Source organism: Schistocerca piceifrons, chromosome 1 (genome assembly GCF_021461385.2).
Source record: "Schistocerca piceifrons isolate TAMUIC-IGC-003096 chromosome 1, iqSchPice1.1, whole genome shotgun sequence".
Taxonomy (NCBI): Eukaryota; Metazoa; Arthropoda; class Insecta; order Orthoptera; family Acrididae; genus Schistocerca; species Schistocerca piceifrons.
In genome coordinates this window covers 429,784,006-429,811,536 of record NC_060138.1, presented here as the reverse complement: position 1 = coordinate 429,811,536, position 27,531 = coordinate 429,784,006, and the positions used below count along the sequence as shown (strand labels likewise).

General features: G+C 38.3%; 1 protein-coding gene across 1 annotated transcript in view; it reads right to left on the bottom strand.

Annotated features, from left to right (window-relative positions):
• Window positions 1-7,436: 7,436 nt before the first annotated feature.
• LOC124790282 (FUN14 domain-containing protein 1) overlaps window positions 7,437-27,531 on the bottom strand; it is an 86,772-nt gene continuing 66,677 nt past the window's right edge. Inside the window, exon 4 of the mRNA XM_047257772.1 lies at window positions 7,437-8,706. Coding sequence (XP_047113728.1) covers window positions 8,521-8,706 — 186 coding nt within the window. The 3' untranslated portion in view covers window positions 7,437-8,520. The remainder of the gene's footprint in view (window positions 8,707-27,531) is intronic.

The window sequence follows — 27,531 nt, the reverse complement described above, 5'->3', positions numbered from 1 at the left end:
TGATATTGTGAGTAACTTGCAAAAAAATGTAAGTGACTGCTCAGCAATGGGTCTGGCTGTGGATGTGTCTACAGATATCCAAGATAAACTGCAACTTGCTATATTTGTAAGATATTGCAAAATCAAAGAAAATTTACACAGAAGGGGAGTTTCTAAAGATCAATATTGCAAAACTGAAAGTAGTGCAAGAGTTCTTCGACCTTGTTTTAAAGAAATATTCAGTGCCTACTGGGATGCTTGCAGAAGTGCACCATCTATGACAGGTAAAAATCAAGGCCTTGTGGGGCTTTTAAATGTTGTCACTTCATATCCTGAATTCTTATCTGTCCACTACATTATTCATAGAGAACATTTAGAACCCAAATATTTTCAGTATCCACATGTTACGCAAGTGGTGCTAAAAATTGTGAGCTATATTTGAGCAAATTCCAAAACACAAAGACAGTTCACTTCCTTCGTAGAAGAAATCAGCAATGACAACCTTTCTGATTGTGTCTCTTGGTGCTGTTTGTTGAAATGGCTATCAATAAGCAATGTTCCACTGTATCCAGTCAAGCAATTTCTGCAAGAAAATAGAAAAAAATCTCTCCTTCAGGTTGATGAGCCACAGTTGCTGTCAACTATGTCGTTTACTGATGATAATCAGCATTTACAAACACTAAATACATCACTACAAGGAAGAAATGAACTTATTTCTGGTTTAGCACAGTCTGTGTTCAGCTTTCATAACAAATGAAGACTCTTTCAGAAAGACCTTGAGAGTAACACAACATTTGCTCATTTCATATGCTTGAAGAGGGTTAATTAAACTCTTCCTTCAGTTCAGGTGCAAGTACAAGATTATTTAAGTAGAATGTCTGCTCTTCCTGAAGAAATAAATATCAGGCTTAGTGATATGAGGGTACTTAAAACTTCATCTTTATGCTTGGAGAATCCTTTCCTTACTGATCGAATAATGGAAACTCCACGTAGGAATATCAAGGATATATGGAAAGATAAATTTCTATTTACCATAAGGAAGACACGTCAAGTTGCAGACAGGCAACACTGAAAAACACTCATATTAGGCTTTCAGCCACTCCAGCCACAGCCTTCGTCAACACACACACACACACACACACACACACACACACACACACACACACACACGCACGCACATGCACATGCACACAAACACCTCATGCACATATGACCACCAATTCGCAATCTGGAGGGGGTGGAGAAGGGGAAGAGATAATAGTGCATGGGTGGGGAGAGAGACGAATGCTGTCTGGTGGAGTGTGCACGGACTAGACTCCAACAGACTACAGGGTCAGGAGTTTGTGGGGCAGGGAGGTGGGGCAGAAAAGAGAACAAAAAAGGAGAGGAGCAGGAAAAGATAGGTGGATGTGTTGACAGAGGGCTGCAAAAGAAACAGGATGAGAGACAAGAATGAAGAGGAGATGGTATGACAGAGAGGGTGGAAACTTGAATGGACAGTGTGGGGACAGTATGTTACCATAGGTTGAGGCCGGGATAGTTACACAAGCAGAGAATGTGCAGTTCAGAAATGCTGGTGGTGGAGGCAAGGATCCAGATGGCTCAAGTAGTGAAGCAGCCATTGAAATCAAGTGTGTTATGTTCAGCTGCATATTGTGCCACCGGGTGGTCTACTTCACTTTGGCGGTGGCCGTTCATCCTGTTTGGCAGCTGGTTGGTAGACATAACAATATAAAAATTTGTGCAATGGCTGCAGCAGAGTTGGTAAATGAGACGGCTGCTTCCACAGATAGACAGGCCCCTGTAGGGGCAGGATAAACCGGCAACAGGACTGGAATAGGAAGTGCTGGATGGTTGCATTGGGTTGGCAGGTGGTTGGTAAGTTTAATGTGGACAGAGGTGTGGATGGAACCATCAGAATGGAGAAGGTCAACATCTAGGAAGGTGGCACACTGTGTTGAGAAGGATGACATGAAGCAGATGGGAGAGGTGTTGAGGTTGTGAAGAAATGAAGATAAGGTGTCTTGGCCCTGGGTACAGATCATGAAGATATCATCAATGAACCTGAAGCAGATTAGGGGTTTGGAATTTTGGGAGGCTAGGAAGGTCTCCTCTAGATGGTCCATAAAAAGGTTGGCATATGAGAGTGCCTATGGTTGTGCCGCAGATTTGTTTGTATACCTCCCCGTCAAATGAGAGGTAGTTGTAGGTTTGGATAGAGTTAGTAAGGTGTATGAAGAATGAGGTAGTGGGTTTGGAATCTGAAGGACATTGTGAAAAGTAGAGTTCAATAGCAGTAAGACCATGGGCATGAGGGATGTTGGTGTACAGGGAGGTGGTGTCAACTGTGACGAGTAGGGATCCAGGAGGTAGAGGTGTGGGGATGGTGGAGAGTTGGTGAAGAAATTGATTGGTGTCTAATGTGGTAGGCTAGATTATGGGCAATTGGTTGGAAGCGTAGGTCAATGAGTGCCGAAATTCTTTTGGGGGGGCACAATAACCAGCCACAGTGGGGTGTCCAGGATTGTTGGTTTTATGGATTTTGGGGAGCACGTAGAAGGTGGATGTGCAAGGTGTTATAGGGATGAGGAGGGAAATGGATTCAGGGGAGATGTTCTGGGAAGGGCCTAAGGCTTTAAGTAGGGGTTGAAGTTTCTGTTGGACTTCAGGGATGCAATCACTCTGGCAAAGTACAGACAATTGGCAGAGGCCTTCTGTCATGTCTCCTTATTGATGTTATGGAAGATGGCTGCTCTGTTTCACTGCCAATTATTAAGGATTCAGTGGCAGTACAGTTGAAGCTACTGGAACTTCTAGATGATGAAGGGCTGAAGGTTGTGAAATGCAGCCGTTGTTGAACTGTTGAAATTGGAGGAAAGTTCCAGAAGAAAACTATCCATTAACAGGAGAGTGTGCCAAGAGAGTGACCTCTGTTTTTGTGACTACTTGTGCCGTATTTACTCGAATCTAAGAAACACTTTTTTTCCATTTTTTGTAATCCAAAAAACCGCCTGCGGCTTAGAATCGAGTGTAAAGCAAGCGGAAGTTCTGAAAAATGTTGGTAGGTGCCGCCACAATAACTTCTGCCGTCGAATATATGTAGCGCGACACAGGCATACTTTGTAGGCACAAACATAAATACTGGCGCCAAGACCTCTGTGTCAGTAAAAAAAAAAAAAAAAAGTGGAAGACGAGCTTTTTTCTCCGTCCCGAGTTTCGACCACTGCATTTTCATACATTATCCAACGAAGTATATACAAATTCCGTACTGTTCATCTTCGAATGTAGTAGCATTTCAATGTACTACGAAAATCCGACTGGCAAGATTGTTTGGGATGTTTGTCAATATGGCCAACTCTACGTTCTGAATTTTTTCCTACCTGTGAGAAGAGATGTTTGCTAATAGGAACCTGATGAAATGTGAATCACATGCAGTATTCTCTTCACCATAAGAATAATACGAATATAAACATTTTGCCATGTATTCTTTCGTGTTTGCTGCTATCTCATTTAAATCCTGTCTGCCTAATAAACTACGAAACTTGAGTGAGGCAACAGCAAACGCGGAAGAATATACGTATCGTGTCATGTTTACATTCGTATTATTCTTATGCCTAATAGTGATTCAGTCAGAAATGAAGCACAGCAACTGACTAGATTTTTAAATCTAAGATGACTCTGATTTCTGTGCAGAATTTTATGTACTAAAGAAGCGGCCACAAAGATTTTCAAACGGAGAAACATTTTCGCCTAACTCTCATTCAGAACATGTTCTATCATACGCAGTCTATTATCTGGTTCTTGTTGATCATTATCAAAGAAAGCAGCAGTGTAAGTAACAACAAATAGCAGTCTCAGGCCATTGTTTTGCTAATGAGACAATTCCTCTCTTTTTTTTTTATTGTAAGCGGTGTCAGCACGCACAAAAGCAAGCCATGCCGCGAGTGGCGACAGACCGTAAACACGCACTATCAGAATGCGACGAACAGTATAGTAATGCATTTTCTGCTTAGAGTGATGTAAGCACCTAGAACAAAGAAAATGGCACTTATCAGATTGAAGCAAAATAAGCAATCGATTCAAACCAGATGAAGCACGTGAAAAAGGAAGGGTACCCTTATAAATACGGACAGAGCGCCAGACGCATAGCAATGGCTACCTGGTAAAGCTTAACTGCTAAGCTTACGACTCGAACCAAACTACTGTAGCTGTATCGTCATTCATTCGACCTAAATTGTGTCTCATATTACATTGGACCAACATTGTTTCAATTTGGAGGTGCGGCCTAAAACTTTTCTCTCCCCTTGAATTTCAAGTCTCAAATTTCAGGTGCGGCTTAGATTCGGGAAATTTTTTTTTTCCTTTATTCGAGTCTCATTTTTCAGGTGCGGCTTAGATTCGAGTTCGGCTTAGATTCGAGTAAATACGGTATATGTGAATCACTGTACTCAATATTAATTTCTATCAAATCTAAATATTGATCTGTTCTACCTGATGAACATTTAAGTGAACTTGTGCGAATCGCACTCCACTCGGCAATTATCAGCCAGATTTCAAAAATCCCACAGCAAAACACTCAAAAAAGCACATCAGATGTAACTTCCAATTTCTTGTTGTGTAATAAAAGAGTTCAATAATCTTATTTTTAAAATAGTGTTTCTTCATTGATGTTAATTATTTGTCCCTAAAAAATGTGGCTAACTTCATAACAGCTCAATAAGTTTCGGACTCCCAAAGGTAATGTAAGTGGTCACCCCTGGTGTATACTGTGTTTCTTCGTGGGAAGAGCACGATTATAATCCATGTATGGCCATCTGTATAAATGTTTTCTGTAGCCTCACTACACCAACTGAAGGGAATCAGAGTATTGTTCCTTGCAAAGGTCACAGTAGGTTTCCTTCATCATCTTTATCCAATCAAAGTTGGTGCTCCATCCCTTAGGTCTTCATTGTCAACAGAATATTAAACCCTCATCTTCCCTGGCACTCTTACCCTTTTCAGGACGATATAACTAATGAACGTAAAGTACCCTTTCAGCAAAAACATAAATTTGGAGTTTTAATCCTTAATGGTGCTAGTGACTAACAATAAAAGTTGATTACATACAAACTGCACATGCAATACAAAATATAAAACTATAGGTATGGCACTTGACATCCATAGAACAACAGTCACAGGACTAGAGAAAAATAAGCAGAAAACAGATCCCAGACACCCCCTGTTTAGATATGCATCACAGAAACCTAGTTTGAGGACAATGAAGAGCTTTCGGCAATTCCATCAGCACCTGCAACTTTCCAAACAGAATTATGGCGAAATTAATTTACCGAAAGGGTTGGGAAAAACATCAAAGAGGAATCTTCTGTGACTTTTGATCTGCTGCACATGACACTGAAGGCACTAAACTGACTGAGGACAGGATTGTCATGATGCAAAGCAAACCTCAAGAACTGGGGCTTCACAACTGGAGGGGAATTCTATGATTGAGGTGATCCACATCTCCTGGTCTGCAGAAACTACAGATGATCGGTATATAGCAAGTGATACGGCTATCAACACGGCAGAATTTTGGACCTTGAAGTCCATCTAACAGAAAATCAGTAGTGCCTGGCAGAATTTTGATGTTATTTTTACTATTTTATATTATACAAGTAAAGGACACATCACATAAGTAAATAGATAATACAAAAGGTACATAATTTCCATGTATTTTGGTTACTGTGTAGGGTTCAAATGGCTCTGAGCACTATGGGACTTAACATCTGTGGTCATCAGTCCCCTAGAACTTAGAACTACTTAAACCTAACTAACCTAAGGACAGCATACAACACCCAGCCATCACGAGACAGAGAAAATTCCTGACCCCGCCGGGAATCGAACCCGGGAATGGCTGGCTCTTAGCACTATGGGACTTAACATCTATGGTCATCAGTCCCCTAGAACTTAGAACTATTTAAACCTAACTAACCTAAAGACATCACACAACACCCAGCCATCACGAGGCAGAGAAAATCCCTGACCCCGCCGGGAATCGAACCCGGGAACCCGGGCGTGGGAAGCGAGAACGCTACCGCACGACCACGAGATGCGGGCATGTAGGGTTCAGTGTAGAGTTCTGCAGCCTTATACAAAATGTTTCAAGAACCATCATAAAGCATGAATCTGGAAATCACTACAAGTTGAAATGAAAATTACAAATAATATTTATTAGCTATTCATTCTACCTGATTATCAATATTAAAGCACTGAAGAATCCTGCTAGCAGCAATATGAACAGCAGCATTCTGAACAGCCTCAACTCTTAACAACATGTAGATAACTGTTATTGTTTGATCATAACCAGGAACTTTTTAAAATATTAAGCAAGCAGAATTAGACAAACAACAGCTACTTTGTTGAAAATAATTCTCACTTTAATACTTTCATTTAGAGCCTGTGTAAGCTCAAATGGAATACAGCAGTGTGATTATGGATTAATTGTTAATGCATAAATTGACTTGCTTCACATCTATGATGTTTAAAAACATGGTGAATGAATAGATGAATGGATGATGGAATACAATATATTGCAACATAAAATAAAAACAGAAAAGTGAAATGGGGAGAAAAGGAGTAAAGTGAGCGTATAGAGAACCATATGAGTCAACGAGAATCAGATGAACAAACAAATAAGAGGAGAAGCTGAAGTGGCAGATACAGACAGATGAGCAAAGGGGTAGAGGGATGAAAGCATGGGTTTAACGGAAAACAAAGTCTCTGGGATTCAAGGTGATGCTGGGTGGAAAAATTTATATAATTTATTTAGTATAACAAGCATCAATTTTACTTGAAGAAGGAAGCAAAGTAGACATCTTGACAACAGTACAATTATCATTGTAAAACTAACAATGGGCTGCTTCAAATGAACCAACAACGGGCTGCTTCAAATGACATAGTTTGGGTATGGAAAAAATACGTCAATAAATATAACAAATGGAAACAATAGAATGTTGCATGTGTTTTGGGTATTAATTGGGCATTAATACAAAAAGATCACATGGTGGATAAAGTAAAATAACTTCAGCATATTTTCTAGCTACAGCAATAACTGCCAATGTTTCGGACAAAGGAATCAACAAATCACATGGTCCAAAATTGCAAGATAAAATCTTCACTAGATCAAAAAGTATTTAAACTGTTAAAATATTACATGATGCTAAAGTATGTGGTGGCAATTGAAAAAAACCCACACAAATAAAAAATATACAAAACAGTACACTAATAGCAATGAAAATAAAAATAGCTTGTAGATGTTTAGTCTAACAAGTTTTCCTCTGTTGTGTATGAATATGTAACATGACAGCAAACCAAGAGAACAACAACAGACAAACTTAAACTGTGAAACATGATGGGATTTGTATTAGTATTTGAGTTGGTTTCTCTTTGTGCAGTGTTAGTCAATAAAACTAATGTTGGCATTATGAGTGCAGAAAAGAACAAATTTATTCATTAACGGTATCTTACCACATGTGCAGGATGAGATGCAGTTTGTAAGGATATTTGTGCATACTAATAATCCAAAACATAATGTTACAATTGTGAAGCATTCACTGAGAAGAACTTCCAGTACAGAAGGGGCTATTACAAAGTTCAGATTTATACACATATGAAAAATCAGTTGAACATTATCAACAAAAGAATTCTCTCTACAAAAAATTTTAATTAAATCTGAAATGAAGCCCAAAAACCCTGATAACCACCTGCTGAAAATAAATGCTAATGATTATTGAGTTTGGTGACTGGTACATGTTGAATTGTTACATAATAAATCATATCACAAAGCACTAATTTGAAATCAGATCATCTACTTTTAAGTACTTTTGTTACCCTGACTCAAAGCAAAGGACATCCATGGTAGCTTGACCCAATTTAATATAAATGCCAGCATCAATGTGAGTAAAAAAGGTAAATACACACTGAAGAATTTTTTTTTTAATATACGTAAGTGGTTAATGACTTTCCCTTTTTCTATAGTTTGTCTATTATTTTTATGGATCTCTGCAGTCCCCTACACATTGCAATCCTCTGCAACTATGCAGTTTTTATGAAATACATTGTAATTTTGATAATGCCAAAAGGACAAAATTGTCAAAACACAATATAATTTATTACTACACAATATTTATTGCATACAATCTATACTATATCACATATCAATTGTGTGAACAGTTAATACTTTCAAATTATCAGTCATAGGGAACTTATTAGGTACCTTACGTTTAATAAATAATAATTTATAAGGTGACAAAAATTAGGTGTGTTATCTTGAAATAAATTACACAAAGCATACTCCAGCCACATCACCTGGAAAAACCAGTCTGACATATACCTCTTGTATAATTCATTTATGAGATTCTACAGTCTGCCTTAAAGCTCTTATCAGTCACGAAAAATCCAGTTCTACTCACTATTACCTCTTCATTACAGAAATAAATAACTCAAGTTTAGTAAAATGCCTTAAATTACAGTAATCTACATGAATGCTCTTCCTTTTCATTCGATTCAGGAGGCTGTCACAATTCCGACCGAAAAACCCAAAACAAATGAAGCAAGGAAAATATGAATTTCTTGAACCTGGAAATAGTCTTCATCACCAATAAAACTATGGTACCAACGCTTTGCTTTGCGCTGCTTGTTCTTCAATAACTCTTCAGCCTTATCAATATTTCGATCGACCAGTCGTTCCATCTAGAAACCAAATAAAACACTTACTAGTTTCTTAAAAGTAATCATAAAATGCTATGTTAAACACAACAGAAATACACAAAATATTAATAGCAAAGTAATACTTTAAAACTGTCACAGTAACTTAGTGGCATAAAAGTGTGAATCACTGATAACAGCAGGTGATACTGACACTTAAATTTTTGTGAGCTGGCACTTATTTTCTAATACTAAAATAATACTACAGTAAAAAGATTTGGCAAGATCACATCTCTGAATTAGCAAAAACAATTTATCTTAGCATCCAGAACAGAACTAAATCCAACAGGTGCTGAAGCAAAGTCCCACTTAGTATAGACAGTGAACTAAGTGGACTGGATACAATATCTTCTACATGGTAACATATTATGCTTGTATCACATTTGGACCAATAGTTTTTCGTTAGCCAACTTCACCCAACACAAGGCAATTGTGACAACTAGATATAGGCATACTGACCACGTAGCATGGAAACTGTTCCTAGGTTTGTATGTGGTAATTTTAGCATAAAACACATTTAGGTTTAACACGCAAATCATTAGTGAGGTTAATGAATCATGTTGACAAACATATCAATTTCTTTTTGAGGTACCATAAAACATTAATTTTGTACCATAAATTAAACAAGTTTCTGCTTAAAAAGATTGTCATGGATGTACATGCAAAAGCTGTCTAGTGTCACTATGTCAATTATTCACACCACTGAAGAGGATATACTTTTCCAATTGAAAAGTGAGATTCTATATCACAACTACATACTGGTACTAGAAGCAACAACTAAGAAGGCCAGGCAAATTTGTTTGTATATGAACAACCATTTATGCATCATTGATAAAACATGAAACTTCTCATTTTTCACAATAACTATACCAATTAAAAATTTAAGGATGTACGAACAATAGATGAAGAAACAAAATAGGAGGAGCAATTTTAGTTATGTCAAAGTAGAAGATGAAAGAGAGCATCTGAATCTTAAGGATGTCCAAGCGAATTTGAAAAATAATTCGCAATGTGTAAATATTCAAAAGGATTGACTAACAACACAAGTAATCAGAAAGAAAGACCAATAGCAGAACAAACCAAATAAAGAATAAGCAATACGAGGAAGACAATTCACTGAACTAATTACAGTTACACTCCATCCTGGATTTTCCATTGTTTGAACTAATTACTGTGATAATCATAGACCCAGAAAAGAGTAAACAATTTATAACACCAGGAAAAAAGTAAAAGAAAAAAGGCTAAAACACCAAGACAGCAAAAAAATTCAGTGAAAAGTACGAATGACAAAAAAATATGGAAGTGTAGCCAACGGTGAAAATGTTACACAACTATGTGCAGAATGGATTATTTAGAACAGAAAATAAAAAGTAAGTGCAGAAATAAGGGAGGTGGTTTTTGCTATAACTAGAAGCAGGGAAAACCATCTTAGATATCAACTATCAGTAATGGTTCCAATACAACTGCAACTGTTCCTAGGCAGGTCAAGTTAATGATTGATTATACTCAAAATTACTCAATTATGTGATACAATGAGTTGTTCTCAAACCATCATTTTTATCCTCCATACAACGTTTTACTTTACTGAATTAATACTTCTAATAAAGTTTAATTATACAAGATTTTCAGAGAAAATAACCAACATGACTTGAGATTAATAGTAAGTTTTTTGCACAGGTACCCTTGTGAACTTTAATTAAAACTCTTTCCCTTTCTTTCTCTGGCAATCTTTGTTTTGTCGTATTGACAAACACATGTATCTTGATTGATCATAATTAATCGTATATAACAACGTCTCAGAATGCTGTTGACATTATGCCTCTACAATGTTGTTTCTGCCAATAGAAATTATGCAAGACAGGCATGATTCAAATATATAATATCAGGTATTGGTATCAAAATACTACTATCATCCCTTAAATGGAATCACTGGTTATATCTTTTTCTCCAAATACCTCCCTTCCCGTGTCCCTTATTTTTGTTAATGATGTAGAATAATATTAATGCAGTAGAAATTTTCTTCTGTAAGAGCTTTTTAAAAGGTACACCAATGTCAGTAAACAACACTGGGGCAAGTTTGATCCATTATTTCATATAGAATATTAAATGAAAATGTATGAGTACAGATTCTGAGAATGACATCAGAGAACGCTTCTATGCTTGGTTAAAATATATCGTTTCCTGTATTGAGACATCATATGTCCTCGGATAATGAAGGCTACTGCCGACTACTTTTGACAGACATGCTGATTTAGCCCTACAACTTAAGTGCATACAGGGACGCACTATCATTGTGTAAACATCCATTCAGTGACAGATGAAAGTCAGAAGTCAAGAGAAATGGTGCCCTATATAGTTGGGGGCGTTGATTTCCAACTGTGATTGGGATAAGGGATGTGCAGTTACAGAGCCTTTATCTGGAAAATAAAATTGGATTTGTGAAGCAGGTTTAAACTGATAATTGAAAACAGGACCTTCTAAAATCATAAAGAAGACTTACAGGAAAAAAGATTCTGGGACTTAAGGGGGTGTGAGATCCATTATAGAGGGTAATTCACACCATTATTAGTTACTGTTTTTCTTGCTCTATTCGCTCACAAAAAAAATGAAAAATTACTATCTGCATATTTCCATGCACTGATCTAATCTCTCGCTCTTTCTGAAAAACATATATTGTAGACTACTTCTTGCACTCTGGCCCAGAAGACCACATGACTGCGACTAAGGTTACCACTCCATTTTGTTTTCAAAAACCTTCCTACAGTTGAACCAAGACTCCAATCATATGCAAGACTTCATTTCCTTGTCTATCCATTTCTCACTATATCTTCCACAACTGGTGCTAGGTCCACAGCAACCTTGTGCCATAATGGTGAATCTTTATAACCAAATATCCAGCTCATTCTAGGACCCTAGTCTAACAGATCCAATAACGTTATGGTATCTGCAGAAATCCTACAGACTGGCACTGTGAACACTCCACTCCCTGGATTTGGAACTGTTCCAGTGTTCAAAGTGTGGCATTTATAAAGTACAACAATTAATATAACTGTGTTTAACAGGTGACAATCAGCAGTTCTCTTAGGTTGTTCGCAGATGATGCTGTAATTTACCGTCTAGTAAGGTCATCCGAAGACCAGTATCAGTTGCAAAGCGATTTAGAAAAGATTGTTGTATGGTGTGGCAGGTGGCAGTTGACGCTACATAACGAAAAGTGTGAGGTGATCCACATGAGTTCCAAAAGAAACACATTGGAATTTGATTACTCGATAAATAGTACAATTCTCAAGGCTGTCAATTCAACTCAGTACCTGGGTGTTAAAATTACGAACAACTTCAGTTTGAAAGACCTCATAGATAATATTGTGGGGAAGGCTAGCCAAAGGTTGCGTTTCATTGGCAGGACACTTAGAAGATGCAACAAGTCCACAAAAGAGACAGCTTACATTAAACTCGTTCATCCTCTGTTAGAATATTGCTGCGCGGTGTGGGATCCTTACCAGGTGGGATTGACGGAGGACATCGAAAGGGTGCAAAAAAGGGTAGCTCATTTTGTATTATCACGTAAGTGAGTGTGGCAGATATGATATGCGAGTTGGGATGGAAGTCATTACAGCAAAGACGTTTTTCGTCGCGGCGAGATCTATTTACGAAATTTCAGTCACCAACTTTCTCTTCCGAATGCGAAAACATTTTGTTGAGCCCAACCTACATAGGTAGGAATGATGATCAAAATAAAATAAGAGAAATCAGAGCTCGAACAGAAAGGTTTAGGTGTTCGTTTTCCCCGCGCGCTGTTCGGGAGTGGAATGGTAGAGAGATATTATGATTGTGGTTTGATGAAACCTCTGCCAAGCACTTAAATGTGAATGGCAGAGTGCAGAGTAATCATGTAGATGTAGATATAAATTTCTTGCATAGATGAGAATAATTTTGAATTTAGTATTTTTGTTTTGCTTTTGCAGCTTTTTGAAAGATTTGTTCTGTTATGTTATTTTACGAGTTGCTACCCGAAATATCCGGGAATTTCACTGTACTGGTCAAATAGTACCAGCATGTCATTCCAGTGCTGGATGTCTCGAGGTACCATGGCATAAAAATGTGTCAACTTTGGTGCGCGCAGTTATGAGTTGTAGAGATGCACGGCAGGACACGTTTCAGTGATTCTGCAAATAGTGCAATGGATAACGTCAATGAGCAATAGATTTGAATAAAATTCTGCTTCAAGTTGCAGAAAACCGCAGCTGAAGCCCACCACATGCTGACAGAGGCATTTAGTGAAACTCTACTGATTCAGGAAAGAACATTTGAGTGGTTCATGCACTTCAATGAAGGCCGAGAATCTGTAGATGATCACAAACATTCTGGTAGATTATCAATATGCACAACACCGGAAATAATCAAGAAAGCATGTGACGTGATTCACGAAGACCAAAGGCAGACAATTTGCGATGTTTGTAAATAACTTGGGATCTCGTAAAGTGCATGTAAATGAATTCTAGCCAATGAACTGAACAACTGACAAATTGCAGCGAAGTTTGTGTCTCACCTTCCCCAGCATCGACCAACAAAACCTCAGGATTCAGACATGAACTGAGCTGCAATAAAGAGCTCAAGAGTGTCCAAAACTCTGATCCAGAGTCATAACAGGTGATGAATCTTGAATCTATGGTTATGACCCTGAAATGAAGCAGCAATCATCACAATGGAAAACTCCATCATCTCCAAGGCCGAAAAGAGCTAGACAAGTTTGCAGCAGCATGACGTCTCTCTCTCTCTCTCTCTCTCTCTCTCTCTCTCTCTCTCTCTCTCTCTCTCTCTCTCTTTTTTAGAGAGAGAGAGAGAGAGAGAGAGAGAGAGAGAGAGAATAGTCCATAACGAGTTTTCTCCACTTGGTTACACTGTCAATGGCCAGTTTTACTGCTGTGAGGTTTTGAGGCGACTGAGGGGAAAATGTTTGGTGTGTACAGCCAGAGTTATCAAAAAAGTAAGACTGGTTGGTACACCATGACAATGCACTCGTGCACACCTTGTTCATTGTGAAAGTATTCCCTGCCAAAAACAACATGACAAAGGGGCCCCCCTCCTTCCCTATTTGCCAGACTTGACCCCATGTACCTTCCACCTATTCCTACAGATGAAAATCACATTGAAAGGGCAATGTTTTGACTTGATTGAAGACATCCAAATGGAATTGCAACAGATGCTGAACACCCTTCACCATGCAGACATCTGGGAGTTAGTGAGTCATAATTACAATTCGAATAGCCAACACATACAAACCCCTGGGTGTAACAATCTGTGGGGATATGAAATTGAAGGATCACATAGGCTCAGTTATAATTGAAGCATGAGGTAGACTTCAGTTCATTAATACAATATGGGGAAAATGCAAAACAGATTGCTTGAAAAAATGCAACTCATCCTAGAATATTGCTCAACTGTGGCGGAATCATACCAGGTAAGACCAACAGGGGATACTGTATGTACTGAAGTCAGGACAGCAAAAATTATCACATTTGACATATCGGGAAGTATCGGAGAAATGCTGGAAAATCTGAACTGACGGGCACTTGAAAATAGGCTATTTACAAGTTTCAAGAAACAGTATTAGGTGAGAAGTTGGAAATATGCTACAGCCTCTTATGTATTGCTCCTCTACAGATTGCAAAGACATGATTAGAGTACAACAGCAAGCACAAAGGCACTTCAGTACCATTTTTTCTCATTTTCCATACATAGGTGGAATATTAAGAAATCCCAATGTGTGATACAAACGACAGTACCTTCTGCCATGCACTTCACAGTAGTCTGCAGAAAATGGATGTACATTTAGAGAAAATGAAGCTGCCGAGAGCTATTTATTGGACCTCATCATGTGTATTTCCCTCTCATCCTATCCAGTTCCATGTCTCATCATCAGTGGTTGAAGTGACTTTTCACTTTTACCTTCCACAACGTAAAAACCTATTGTTCTAAAAACTGTAAGTTGTGTCACTTACCCTCCATGTTTACTGTTCTAGTTTCAGTTTCTATACAGATGTGTTACTGCAATTTCAGCTGCTACTCAACTTCTTTGCTGTTATTTGTATGTAAGTAGCCTTATTACTCAAGTTGAAATAGCTGCCCTGAGTAACGTAGCTTCAGTGCGCACTCAAAAGCCTATAAATAGATTTGAGTTACTGCCATACCTCAATGTACAAATATGACACACTTCCGAAGGCCCGTTCTTTTACCTTAATGATTATACAGGGTGTTACAAAAAGGTACGGCCAAACTTTCAGGAAACATTCCTCACACACAAATAAAGAAAAGATGTTATGTGGACATGTGTCTGGAAATGCTTAATTTCCATGTTAGAGCTCATTTTAGTTTTGTCAGTATGTTCTTCCACCTACGCTCAATGGAGCACGTTATCATGATTTCATACAGGATACTCTACCTGTGCTGCTAGAACATGTGCCTTTACAAGTACAACACAACATGTGGTTCATGCACGATGGAGCTCCTGCACATTTCAGTTGAAGTGTTCGTACACTTCTCAACAACAGATTCGGTACCAATGGTTTGGTAGAGACAGACCAATTCCATGGCCTCCACGCTCTCCTGACCTCAACTCTCTTGACTTCCATTTATGGGGGCATTTGAAAGCTCTTGTCTACGCAACCCCGGTACCAAATGTAGAGACTCTTCGTGCTCATATTGTGGACGACTGTGATACAATACGCCGTTCTCCAGGGCTGCATCAGCGCATCACGGATTCCATGCGACGGAGGGTGGATGCATGTATCCTCGCTAACGGAGGACATTTTGAACATTTACTGTAACAAAGTGTTTGAAGTCACGCTGGTACGTTCTGTTGCTGTGTGTTTCCATTCCTTGATTAATGTGATTTGAAGAGAAGTAATAAAACGAGCTCTAACATGGAAAGTGTTTCCGGACTCATGTCCACATAACATATTTTCTTTCTTTGTGTGTGAGGAATGTATCCTGAAAGTTTGGCCGTACCTTTTTGTAACACCCTGTATAGCACATAGTAAGAGATCAGGGGTACGGCCATGGGAACCAGCGTGGCTCCTTCCTATGCAAACCTTTTAATGGGTCGGGGTATTGGGCTTTCTTGGAATCCATAAGTCTTCATCCCCTGATTTGGGGTAGATACATTGATGGCCTCTTTACCATATATACTCATTGAGAGACTGACCTGCTAAAATTCCTAGAATCTCTGAATATCTTCTCCCAATTAAATTTCACATGGTCCTATTCCGAATCCCATGCCACTTTCCTTGATGTTGATCTTGTCCTTACTGGAGGCCAGCTACACACTTCCATCCACACTAAACCTACCAACAAACAGCGGTACTTACATCTTGACAGTTTCCATACTTTCCATATCAAACATTCCCTCCCATACAGCCGTGACATTTGAGGCAAATGTATTTGTTCAGATGCAGACTCTTTACAACAATACACCACTGTCACCTCACCAGCAATTCAAAAGCAGATTTCTTAGACAGGGCCATGACTGCCTAAAATCATGCCCTGAAATGAGATCCTTTGTCTGAAATCTTTTCCACCACACCTAGAATAGCTTTTCATCACCCTCCCAATCCCTGCAATATTCTTGTAAGACCCTATGCTCCTACTGTACCCATCTCCCTACCCTGTGGCTCCTACCACTGTGACCATCTCCACTGCAAGACTTGCCCTAAGCACCTTTGTATCAGCACCACAGTAGCCCTGTAACTGGCAAAACAAGCACTATCAAAGTAACCCTTGGAGCCACTGGCTCCAAAAGCTTGCCTGATTACAACCCTCTTTTATGTGTGTGTGCTGCCACTTGCTGAGTAGATTTTTTATCTATCCAATTAAATTATTTTGTCAAAAATTGATTGTTTTTGTTGTTACATAATAAGATCTTAGACAGATAGTGTTACTGTTCTAACACTGTTTTCTTATGTCTGGAGAGAATGATAATGTGTCTATGTTCTATTTGGGTGTTACTGTGCTTTACTATTGCTTTATCACCTTTTTTTTAATTTTTATGTTTTATTCTGAGGGTTATATTTTGGGCTCACTAGAAGTTACACCTGATTTTCACACAGCAGATGCTCCAGACATTTTCATTGATGTTATTTTCGCTACAAAAGCTGTTCAATGCCTCAGTCTGTTGTTCATACATCACAAATCTGCTCATATAATTTGAGAAAGCCACAGTACTAACATACACTACACAAAAGAATTAGTGGAACATGTCTTTCAATATCTGCCATATTCCACAGAGCAATAATTGAGGGCAGGGTATGTTACCAATTTATACCTTTATCTTTCATACATTAAGTACACAATAAAAAATCATTACAGTCTCATTCATTTCTCTAATAAGAACTGCAATGTCTGACAGGTGTCGAAAACAAAATAGAAAGAATCATTTTTCCCTTCATCCCAGGTTACTTTAAGAGCTTCAGTAACATGAATTCCCTCTGAGAGGGTTTATCACTGCCCAACACCTATGTAGCACACACACTCCATCCAAGTTTATGTACATCACACTGTGGTAGCCATTCCCATTCTTTATTGAGAGCCCTTGAGAATTATGGTTTAGGGCACAAATCACCACTGGCCATTCCATCACTTCAATGTCCAGGGGTCGCAAGACAGCCCTATGATGCCCGCCAAATGGGCCCTGGTATTATCATGCATAAGAAGGAATTCAGGGCCACCTTTACACACAGCAGCCAGCCAGCACATGATCCAACACCATCTGTTCGATATACAGCCGGGCAGTAAGGCAATGACAAGATCCATATGGCTGTCGACAATGATGCCACCCAACACCATCACAAAACTAGCCAAATCTGTTGATTTGCTGGGCAGGTGGCAGGTACCGCTCACCGAGGCATCTCCAAACGTACAAACACCCATCATGCTGTGTTAGAGAAAATCAGGAGTCGTCTGTGAGTAACATGTTTCACCACTGATGAAGTTGCCAGGCAACATGGGAACGGCAGAACTGAGGGTGAGCTGTGAGATGTCCTGCAAGCAGGGTACTCGAACAGAACATCTGGATAAGATCATTCCCTGTGACCTATTACTTACAGTCTGAATGGACAGAATGGCTCTGGAAGCCATTCTGAGATTGTCTTGCAGTGCTCTGGTGATAGCCATACGATGCCGCACTGCATAGATGGCCAGATATCAATCTTCATGCAGTCTTGTAAAGTGTTGGCAACCTTGTCCAACTCATTGTGTGCACCAAACTGTCTCCTTGTAGTGTATTCACAACCTTCGAGAGGCCAAGGCCCCACAAGGGCTGTAGCACCAAGGAGAAGTAAGTAAGTAATCACAACCTATAAACGAGTGATTGAGAGACAATGGCAACTGCAGCAATACAACAGCAAATCCATCCTTCTTGGATCAAACAAACTACCCTTACTACATGCACTGCATTAAGATGCAACCCTGCATGTGCTTGGTAGAATACACACCCACAAATGAATAAATGACAACTGCCATCTGTGTACCTCACTAGATAATATGGGACACTGGTGCTCACTTCCTTCTGAGGGGTCACTGGATACTGTAATGCATAACACAGCTGATAGATGGTAAATGACTTTAGATACATACACTGAAAATGAAGATTTCAAGCTATGCAATAATACCACAGGTACTGCCTGTATCAAAATAGATAAAACATACAGAGAGTGATGCCTGTGTTCTCAAATTCTTTTGAGGAGTGTATAAATATGATGCACGCAGGATGCATTGTATTCAGACTGTTATGTTGATGCCAGCTGGTGCCAAGTAAAGTACTTGGGTCCCTTCTATGCATAGCTACAAATGTTAAAAATTCAGAATAGTCATCTACCCACCCCATCAATAAATCATGCAATGAAATGTAGTCAGTTTGTATGCAAGTAACAATGAACTAGTCTAGAAAGTTGTGTTACTGTATTTTTGTCGCATCTGTCAGATAAAGAATCAGGAAATGTTCAGACAATGGGCTTTCAGGGTTATTTACTATTATTAATATACTTCATACTGTTACCACAGTTTTAATCCTAATTTTGGGAACAAGAGACACAGTAATTTAAACATGCAAACTAAAATTATTTATATAAAACAGAAAAAGGAGGGAAATATTTAAGAAAAAAAGAGCGTAAAGATTACATGTTTCACAAATAACCAAAACCAGTTATCTTACGTGACGGTTCAGTTTTTATTATATCATGGCTTGTTTAGAGCTGCCTAGTGATTCATCATCAGATGGTACAACTTTTAATGATAGTTTGCAACACTGTGGGTGTCGTGCAGTTGACACAAGACAGAAAACATGAAACAAATAAGCTGTAACTGTGGCAGTGGCAAAATTTCAGGAATTATTTACATCAAACTGCAACCAGTCACCTTTTGTGGTGGTTCAGGCAGTAGTCTGATGATGAATCATTGGGCAGCTCAAAACTAGTCATGGTATAATAAATACTGAACCACCACAAAAGGCGACTGGTTGCAGTTATTTCCAAAACTCTTTATTCATCACAGTTACAGTGTTCCTGATCCATAACATATTGAAGTTATAAAAGAGGTTATATTGCTTGAGGTACTAAAAATGTAACAAACTGTACAAAGAACAATTAATAAAATTAATAAGAAAAGCATAACTACTGGTACTACTACTAAAACACTAACTGACAAAATTAAGTGTCTGCATAACTGGCTGGCTGTAAGGAAATCTAACAACTGCACTGAGTCACATACTCCTACGAGAGCGATAATATCAGGCCATCAGAGATTTTCTGAAGGATTCCAGGACCTGATATGAACATCGTAGTTGTATTTGTTCTGGTTTCCTCACTGTACATTCTCTGATTATTTCAATTAAATATAGTTACAATAAGTAATGATATTAGGAAGAACTGTGTTCAAAGCTGGTAAAATTGTCGTTTATAAAACACGGCAGGTTTCACAGCTTTAAGCCACATCATCATGTGAACAATGTTAAATTATAGGCATACCAATCGCTCCAAGTCAAAAGCTACTATTAGAGAATGTTGACAATATTACCGTGAGTGGAAGGTAAAGAAGAAGTGCCCCATTCTTTAAAATTTGCCTGCATCTTTTTGTTTTCAAATGTTTCTTTTGGTTGTCCCAGTGAAAACTGAAATTGCACCACGTGGTGATGATGCGACTATATCTGTCACTTCTTTTACACTTAATTTCGAATCATAAATTTTCACATAATCCATCTTGATACGAAACTCCCAGCTCAGTTAACCATCTTTAAAATCTAATGTAGATTCACTTGACAAATATTCTTCTTTAGCTTTCGCCTGCCATAATATTGATGATTTTCTCTGAATAGTAACTTTTCACTAGGAGTGATGGGTATGCCTATAATCTTTACCATTGTTCATCTGATGACGCGGCTTAAAGCCACGAAACCGGTTGTTTTAATAAAAGGCAATTTTACCAGCTGTGAGTGGAAGTCTTCCTAACATCATGCCTTTCAATAGATGTGGTTACCTGGAATATGAAATAGTTTGTACAACAGGTAAGTATAAATGCACTAGACCAAAATTCACAAACTGTGCACAGTTCTACATAAAGTGGCGATTTTTTTCAATAACTTTTGGTGATTCAGTAACAGAAGATCTCTCTTAGTTGCACAATCAATGAGTGATATTTTTAGATTCAAACAAATTTTCACTCTAAATTGCTTAGCGTAGATAGGCATAAATTTAAAATGGTTCGGAACTATAATATGAGAAGAGACCGACTGACATGCTTCCTGCAGAAGTAAAACTTTAAGAAAAAAATACTAAGAAATGATATTTTAAATCTACAGTCAGGACAAAGAGCACATTTTCGATCCATTTGAATTTAAAAGCCCTGCATATAAAACACCCTGGAAGTAGTGGGGTGCAAAACTAACATGCAAGTTTTTATCAGAAGGTAAAATTGAGTTATACTACTTTGCCTGAACAATCACTGGCTTACCAATGACTTCATCTAAATCTTTACGAGACTATCAAATTAAACAATAACCAATAGTTATCATAGGAGTAGCAGAATTAATGGAGGTTCCTGAAAACATACTGCAAATTCCTTAAAATATACAGTAAGAAATATATTATTTTTTAAAAAGGGGAGTGCATATTTGAAAGTCTTTGTAATGAACGAATGTGTGTAAAAAAAGTCAATGTATCAATGTAATTTTTGAGCTGATTCAAAAGTTGAGCTTTATTAATTTCTTTAGAGGAAATGAGGCTTACAATAGTATCCATAGACAGAGTCTGATTACAACCATGACAGAATTTGGCACACCAAAAAAAAAAACTGAGAGACTAGTAGAGAGATGCCTAAACTACATGAAGTTAAGACATGCAATAAAATTACTATGATGACGATGGTGGTGATGATCATGATGATGATATGGGTAATCAACTATTCTTTGCAATCTGGTAGTCAAAAAGGTAACAGAGGAGTTCGATAAAGAGAGCTTTCACAATATTCACATTAACAATAAAAATATTACCTATCTGGCCTATTCAGATGACCCTGCTCTCATTGCAAACACACAAGAAGAACTGAAAAGAACTATTCAGACCATGCAAACAGTTGCATCAAGATTCAGGTCACAAGTTAGTACTGAAAAGACTGAATACATGATCACGGTTTCACTTCATAACCACCAAGATTTAACAGTAAACTATACCAGGTATAAGCACATGTCAGAATTAAAATATCTTGTTTCAATTCTTACTGGAGTAAAATCAACTGAAGCAGAGATCAAGACAAGACTGCAGCCAGGAGAAGACACTATCGCTCTCTAAACCCAGTATTAAACTCTTGTAACATATTTCAACAACAACAACTACTACAATCATATAAAACATTAATAATGCCAATTGTACTATATAGGTGTCAAACCTGGAGCACACAGAAACAAGACCATAACTGACTGCTGACATTTGAGTGAAAGATCACCACAAAAGCCTAAGTCCAGCCTGGAATCTAATTACTGGGGAATGGAGAATGATAAAAGTAAATAATTATTCACAGTTGCTCAGCAGATAATGCTACTGTTTATTCACAATGTTGTCATCTGCACAGAAACGCTGACGATTCTGGAAAAGCTAACAATTAGAGTGTATCTGTTGTAGATCCGTTAAATCATTCCAATGGCTCAACGATATATGTGCGACCATCTGAAGCAATACAAAATGAATGGCTATACAAATGTAACAGACCAAAGTAGTAAAAGTCCTAAAACAGCAGCAACAAAAATCATAACTGAACCTATATTATTCAAGGCTTTCCAGAATCCATAAGCCTTCCTCACATTGCTTGAATACAATTCAATTCGTTTCAATTTATTGCTCAAAACACGTAATTTTACAAAACCTGTGCATTTTCAACTAAGTATAAAATTTTTAAAATTACACTGTTTTTAGTTTACATTATTTCTTCTGTTATTCATGATAAATGCAAGTTATAAGGGCATTTTTGGATAAGCCACTGCTTGACTTGCTTTTTAAAAGTATCCCCTGTCAATATCTTAACTTCATTTGGTATCAAGTTATTAAAACAGTTCCTTTGACATAGGGGCTTTTCGCTGTTAATCTGTTAACCATATGAAAATCTCTTCCAGGCATTGCTTCATAGTTACGAATATCCATGTGTCTTTTTGTGATCTTAGTGTCTTCTTTCACTAGCATTACAGTTTCTAGTATATACATGGCATAAACTGTGAGAATATTGTGTGTAGTAAATAGAGGTTTGCCAGAAGTTCCTGGTTTCAGTTTTACTACGACCCTCAAGGCTCTTTTCTTATTAGTTTGGCATGTCCCACCTCACAATGCTATTCCATAAGACAAGAAACCATAATATACAGCCCTTAGGGTTTCAGAATTAAGATGTGGTGGTGACACACACACACACACACACACACACACACACACACACACACACACAGATATGACATAATCAGCTTGCTGCATTCATGAAAGTTGATCATCTATGCATAAACCCAAGAATTTACAATCTGTCGAGGTTTTTGGTAGAATTTCATCAATCACAGTATTTTGTCTGTTTGGACCACTTGGTTTAAAATGAATAATATTAGTTTTTTTTAATGTTTACTTTTAGATTCTTTCTTTCAAAGTGACCATGTGTCTTTTCAATAGAGTTATGTATCTCTTCAACTAGGCCGGACTCATTGTCTGCATAGCAGACACCATATGTACACTCTGCATACACAGTGATCAATTGCTTATTGTCAAGTGAACTTGGGAAATCATTTACATAACATATGAATAGGACTGGACCTAAAATGAAGCCCTGAGGAGCACCAAAGTGTGTATTTCTTATACATTACTTTCCCCTCTCCAGTATTTCTCCATTAGAGTACATAATCTCTGTCCATTGTTGTCTAGCCTTTAAATATGTTTCTAGCAATTGCAAGAGTTTTCCAGTGACATCACTCTTCGCAATTTTTGACAACAGCACGTCATCATGATGTACTCCACCAAAAGCCCTTGAGAGGTCCAGGTATACTCCTGCTGCTTGAGATTTTTCATTTATTTTTTCAAGTACAATAGGAATGGGGGAGACAAATACAGTAGAAGAAGAATGGGTAGCTTTGAGGAATGAAATAGTGAAGGCAGCAGAGGATCAAGTAGGTAAAAAGACGAGCGCTAGTAGAAATCCTTGGGTAACAGAAGAGATACTGAATTTAATTGATGAAAGGGGAAAATACAAAAATGCAGTAAGTGAAGCAGGCAAAGAGGAATAAAAACGTCTCAAAAATGAGATCGGCAGGAAGTGCAAAATGGCTAAGCAGGCATGGCTAGAGGACAAATTTAAGAATGTAGAGGCTTATCTCTTGAGGGGTAAGATAGATACTGCCTACAGGAAAATTAAAGAGACCTTTGGAGAAAAGAGAACCACTTGCATGAATATCAAGAGCTCAGATGGAAACCCAGTTCTAAGCAAAGAAGGGAAAGCAGAAAGGTGGAAGGAGTATATAGAGAGTCTATACAGGGGCAATGTTCTTGAGGACAATATTATGGAAATGGAAGAGGAGGTAGATGAAATGGGAGATATGATACTGTGTGAAGAGTTTGACAGAGCACTGAAAGACCTGAGTCGAAACAAGGCCCCGGGAGTAGACAACATTCCATTAGAACTACTGACAGCCTTGGGAGAGCCAGTCCTGACAAAACTCTACCATCTGGTGGGCAAGATGTACGAGATAGGCAAAATTCCATCAGACTTCAAGAGGAATTCAATAATTCAATCCCAAAGAAAGCCGGTGTTGACAGATGTGAAAATTACCGAACTGTCAGTTTGATAAGTCACAGCTGCAAAATACTAACGCGAATTCTTTACAGACAAATGGAAAAACTGGTAGAAGCCGACCTCGGGAAAGATCAGTTTGGATTCCGTAGAAATGTTGCAACACGTGAGGCAATACTGACCCTACCACTTTTCTTAGAAGGAAGATTAAAGAAAGGCAAACCTACATTTCTAGCATTTGTAGACTTAGAGAAAGCTTTTGACAATGTTGACTGGAATATGCTCTTTCAAATTCTAAAGGTGGCAGGGGTAAAATACAGGGAGCAAAAGGCTATTTACAATTTGTACAGAAACCAGATGGCAGTTATAAGAGTCTAGGGACATGAAAGGGAAGCAGTGGTTGTGAAGGGAGTGAGACAGGATTGTAGCCTCTCCCCGATGCTATTCAATCTGTATATTGAGCAAGCAGTAAAGGAAACAAAAGGAAAGTTCGGAGTAGGTATTAAAATCCATGGAGAAGAAATAAAAACTTTGAGGATCGCCAATGACATTGTAATTCTGTCAGAGACAGCAAAGGACTTGGAAGAGCAGTTGAACAGAATGGACAGTGTCTTGAAAGGAGGGTATAAGGTGAACATCAACAAAAGCAAAATGAGGATAATGGAATGTAGCCGAATTAAGTCGTGTGATGCTGAGGGAATTTTGCTATTTGGGGAGCAAAATAACTGATGATGGTCGAAGTAGAGAGGATATAAAATGTAGACTGGCAATGGCAAGGAAAGGGTTTCTAAAGAAGAGAAATTTGTTAACATCGAGTATTGATTTAAGTGTCAGGAAGTCGTTTGTATGGAGTGTAGCCACGTATGGAAGTGAAACATGGACTATAAATAGTTTAGACAAGAAGAGAATAGAAGCTTTTGAAATGTGGTGCTACAGAAGAATGCTGAAGATTAGATGGGTAGATCACATAACTAATGAGGAGATATTGAATAGAATTGGAGAGAAGAGGAGTTTGTGGCACAACTTGACTAGAAGAAGGGATCGGTTGGTAGGACATGTTCTGAGGCATCAAGGGATCACCAATTTAGTACTGGAGGGCAGCGTAGAGGGTAAAAATCGTAGAGGGAGACCACGAGATGAATACACTAAACAGATTCAGAAGGATGTAGGCTGCAGTAGGTACTGGGAGATGATGAAGATTGCACAGGATAGAGTAGCATGGAGAGCTGCATCAAACCAGTCTCAGGACTGAATACCACAACTACAACAACAACAACAACAACATGGACAAACTGTACTGTGTTCTCACATTTTGCACTGTTCTTTTCTATGTCATAGGTGTATATAGATCCCCTTGTGGAAACTGATGCTTTACTGAAATCACTTGATGGAATTTTAAGTAAATTGTCAGGCTGTAGAAATATAAATCTTGTCAAACTGGGAGATTTGATCAACAACACTTTACATAATGGTCAGGAAAGCAAACATTTTACAGATTGTATCCTGTCTTATGGGGCTAAAGATCTTCTTGGAGTAGTGTCCATCAGAATAGCTAACACACATAGTAGTTCAATTGATCACAACAAGAAGACAGTAAGACAGTTACACACTTAGCTTTCAGCCAAAGTCTTCTTCAGAAAAGGAAAAGGAAACACACACACACACACACACACACACACACACACACACACACACACACACACACACAAAGCAAGCACACCTTATGTGCATATGACCACCAACTCCAGAAGCACAGACAGGAAAACAGCTGTCACATAGAATTGAGGCAGCAATCTAGAGAGCACAGGGAAGGGATAGCAGGGTACAGGTGGCAGAAGAGAAGAGTGCTGTCTGGCAGTGCGTACAGTGATTAGACTGCCAACAGGTGCAGCATTGGGAGGCTATGGGGCATGGAGATGGTGATTGGGGGTGAAAAAGAAAAAGAGTGGTGAGCATCTCTCTCTTTTCGCTCCCTGTCCCACCCCTCCCCACCTCCCTGCCACACAGCCACCCAACACTGCGCCTGTTGGCAGTCTAGTTGTGTGCCTGCTTGTGTGGATGACTGTGTGTGTTTCTTTTTCTGAAGAAAGCTTTGGCCAAAAGCTAAATGTGTAACTGTGATCGTTGGACCTGTCAGCTGCATGTTGTCTTTATGGTGAGTAATGATCTATTTTTTCCTTTTATTGTTGCGAGTACACGTATGGTTTTGGAATCGCACAACTGCTGATTTTCTCTTTGGAATCGTGTGCTTGAAGTAAAAACAAACACACACACACACACACACACACACACACACACACACACAACCTACCTCTAAAATGGATTGAAGATTGCCGTAAATATTTTTACACACGTTTTGCAACTGTGTTGTATTTTGTGTACACTGACGTATTTACTTACATGTGTAATAAAACTTGTGTCATCCAAGTTCTCCACAGCGTAAACCTTAAGTCACATGAGACTCCAGGACTTTTGTGATGGATAAGTCTGACAAAGGCTGAAATTTCTGAAATGTCAGTAGCACAAGATGTATGTTTTTGTTGTGACTGAAAACCTAGTTGCTGGATGTAACATATAGTTTATTACATCATCTTTGTATGAGTATCATATAATGTAAGTGATTCCATTTTTGACAGCTGCAACTGGCATTACTGCAATAATTGTTTTTGTTGCTTTCTGAAAATTTTAAATGTAGTATGCTTTCACATTAAAAAGTATGGTTACAGACAGAAAGGCCTTAATTTCCTGTCAACAGAAGTTATCTGTTTTAAATTATAACTTCAAATCGTAATAGGAGTTCTTTGTATGCAACGGAAAAAGAAAAAATTACTCTATGAAACATATAGTCAGTAGATGATAAACTAATTCAGGAGAAAGATAGTTTAGGTAGATAGTAACTTACATATTAACTTCATAACTTAGGATCATCTAACAATTTCATTGTATATTAGACTAGTTATGTGGGTTAGGTTGTAAAGTATCTGACCCATGAGTCAAAGTTTATGCACTTGACCCACATAACACACAATTTATTTCAGTTACTTCAAATACAAATTTCTTCTGCATCACACACCTTTCTTTTATTTCCAAAACCTTGACCAAGAGTTTTTTAGTCTGCTTCCCATTGATCAAGATGTTGCCTCTCCATGGTATTCTATCTCTATGATTTGATGGCTAAATTCTATGTTAATGAGTAGAGTAGGTTTTATAAAGTATAACAATGTCAACTTACACAATACGAAGAGAAAAAAATAGTGCGTCCCAGATAGGTACGACATACTGTTTATGAACGTGTTACACTTAACGTCTGTAATGCATAGTGCCATATGTATACTGGAAATACTGCATTGAACACATTACCTTCCACCGTCCCAATTTGGAAATTAACCTTGATTACCTTACATTACTCACAAGTTTATCCCAAGCTCCAAACAGAATTTTCCAAGCTTTTTGTGCCTTTATTGCACTACCACCACTATCATCAGAACCATTACAAACAGGAAAAAATAT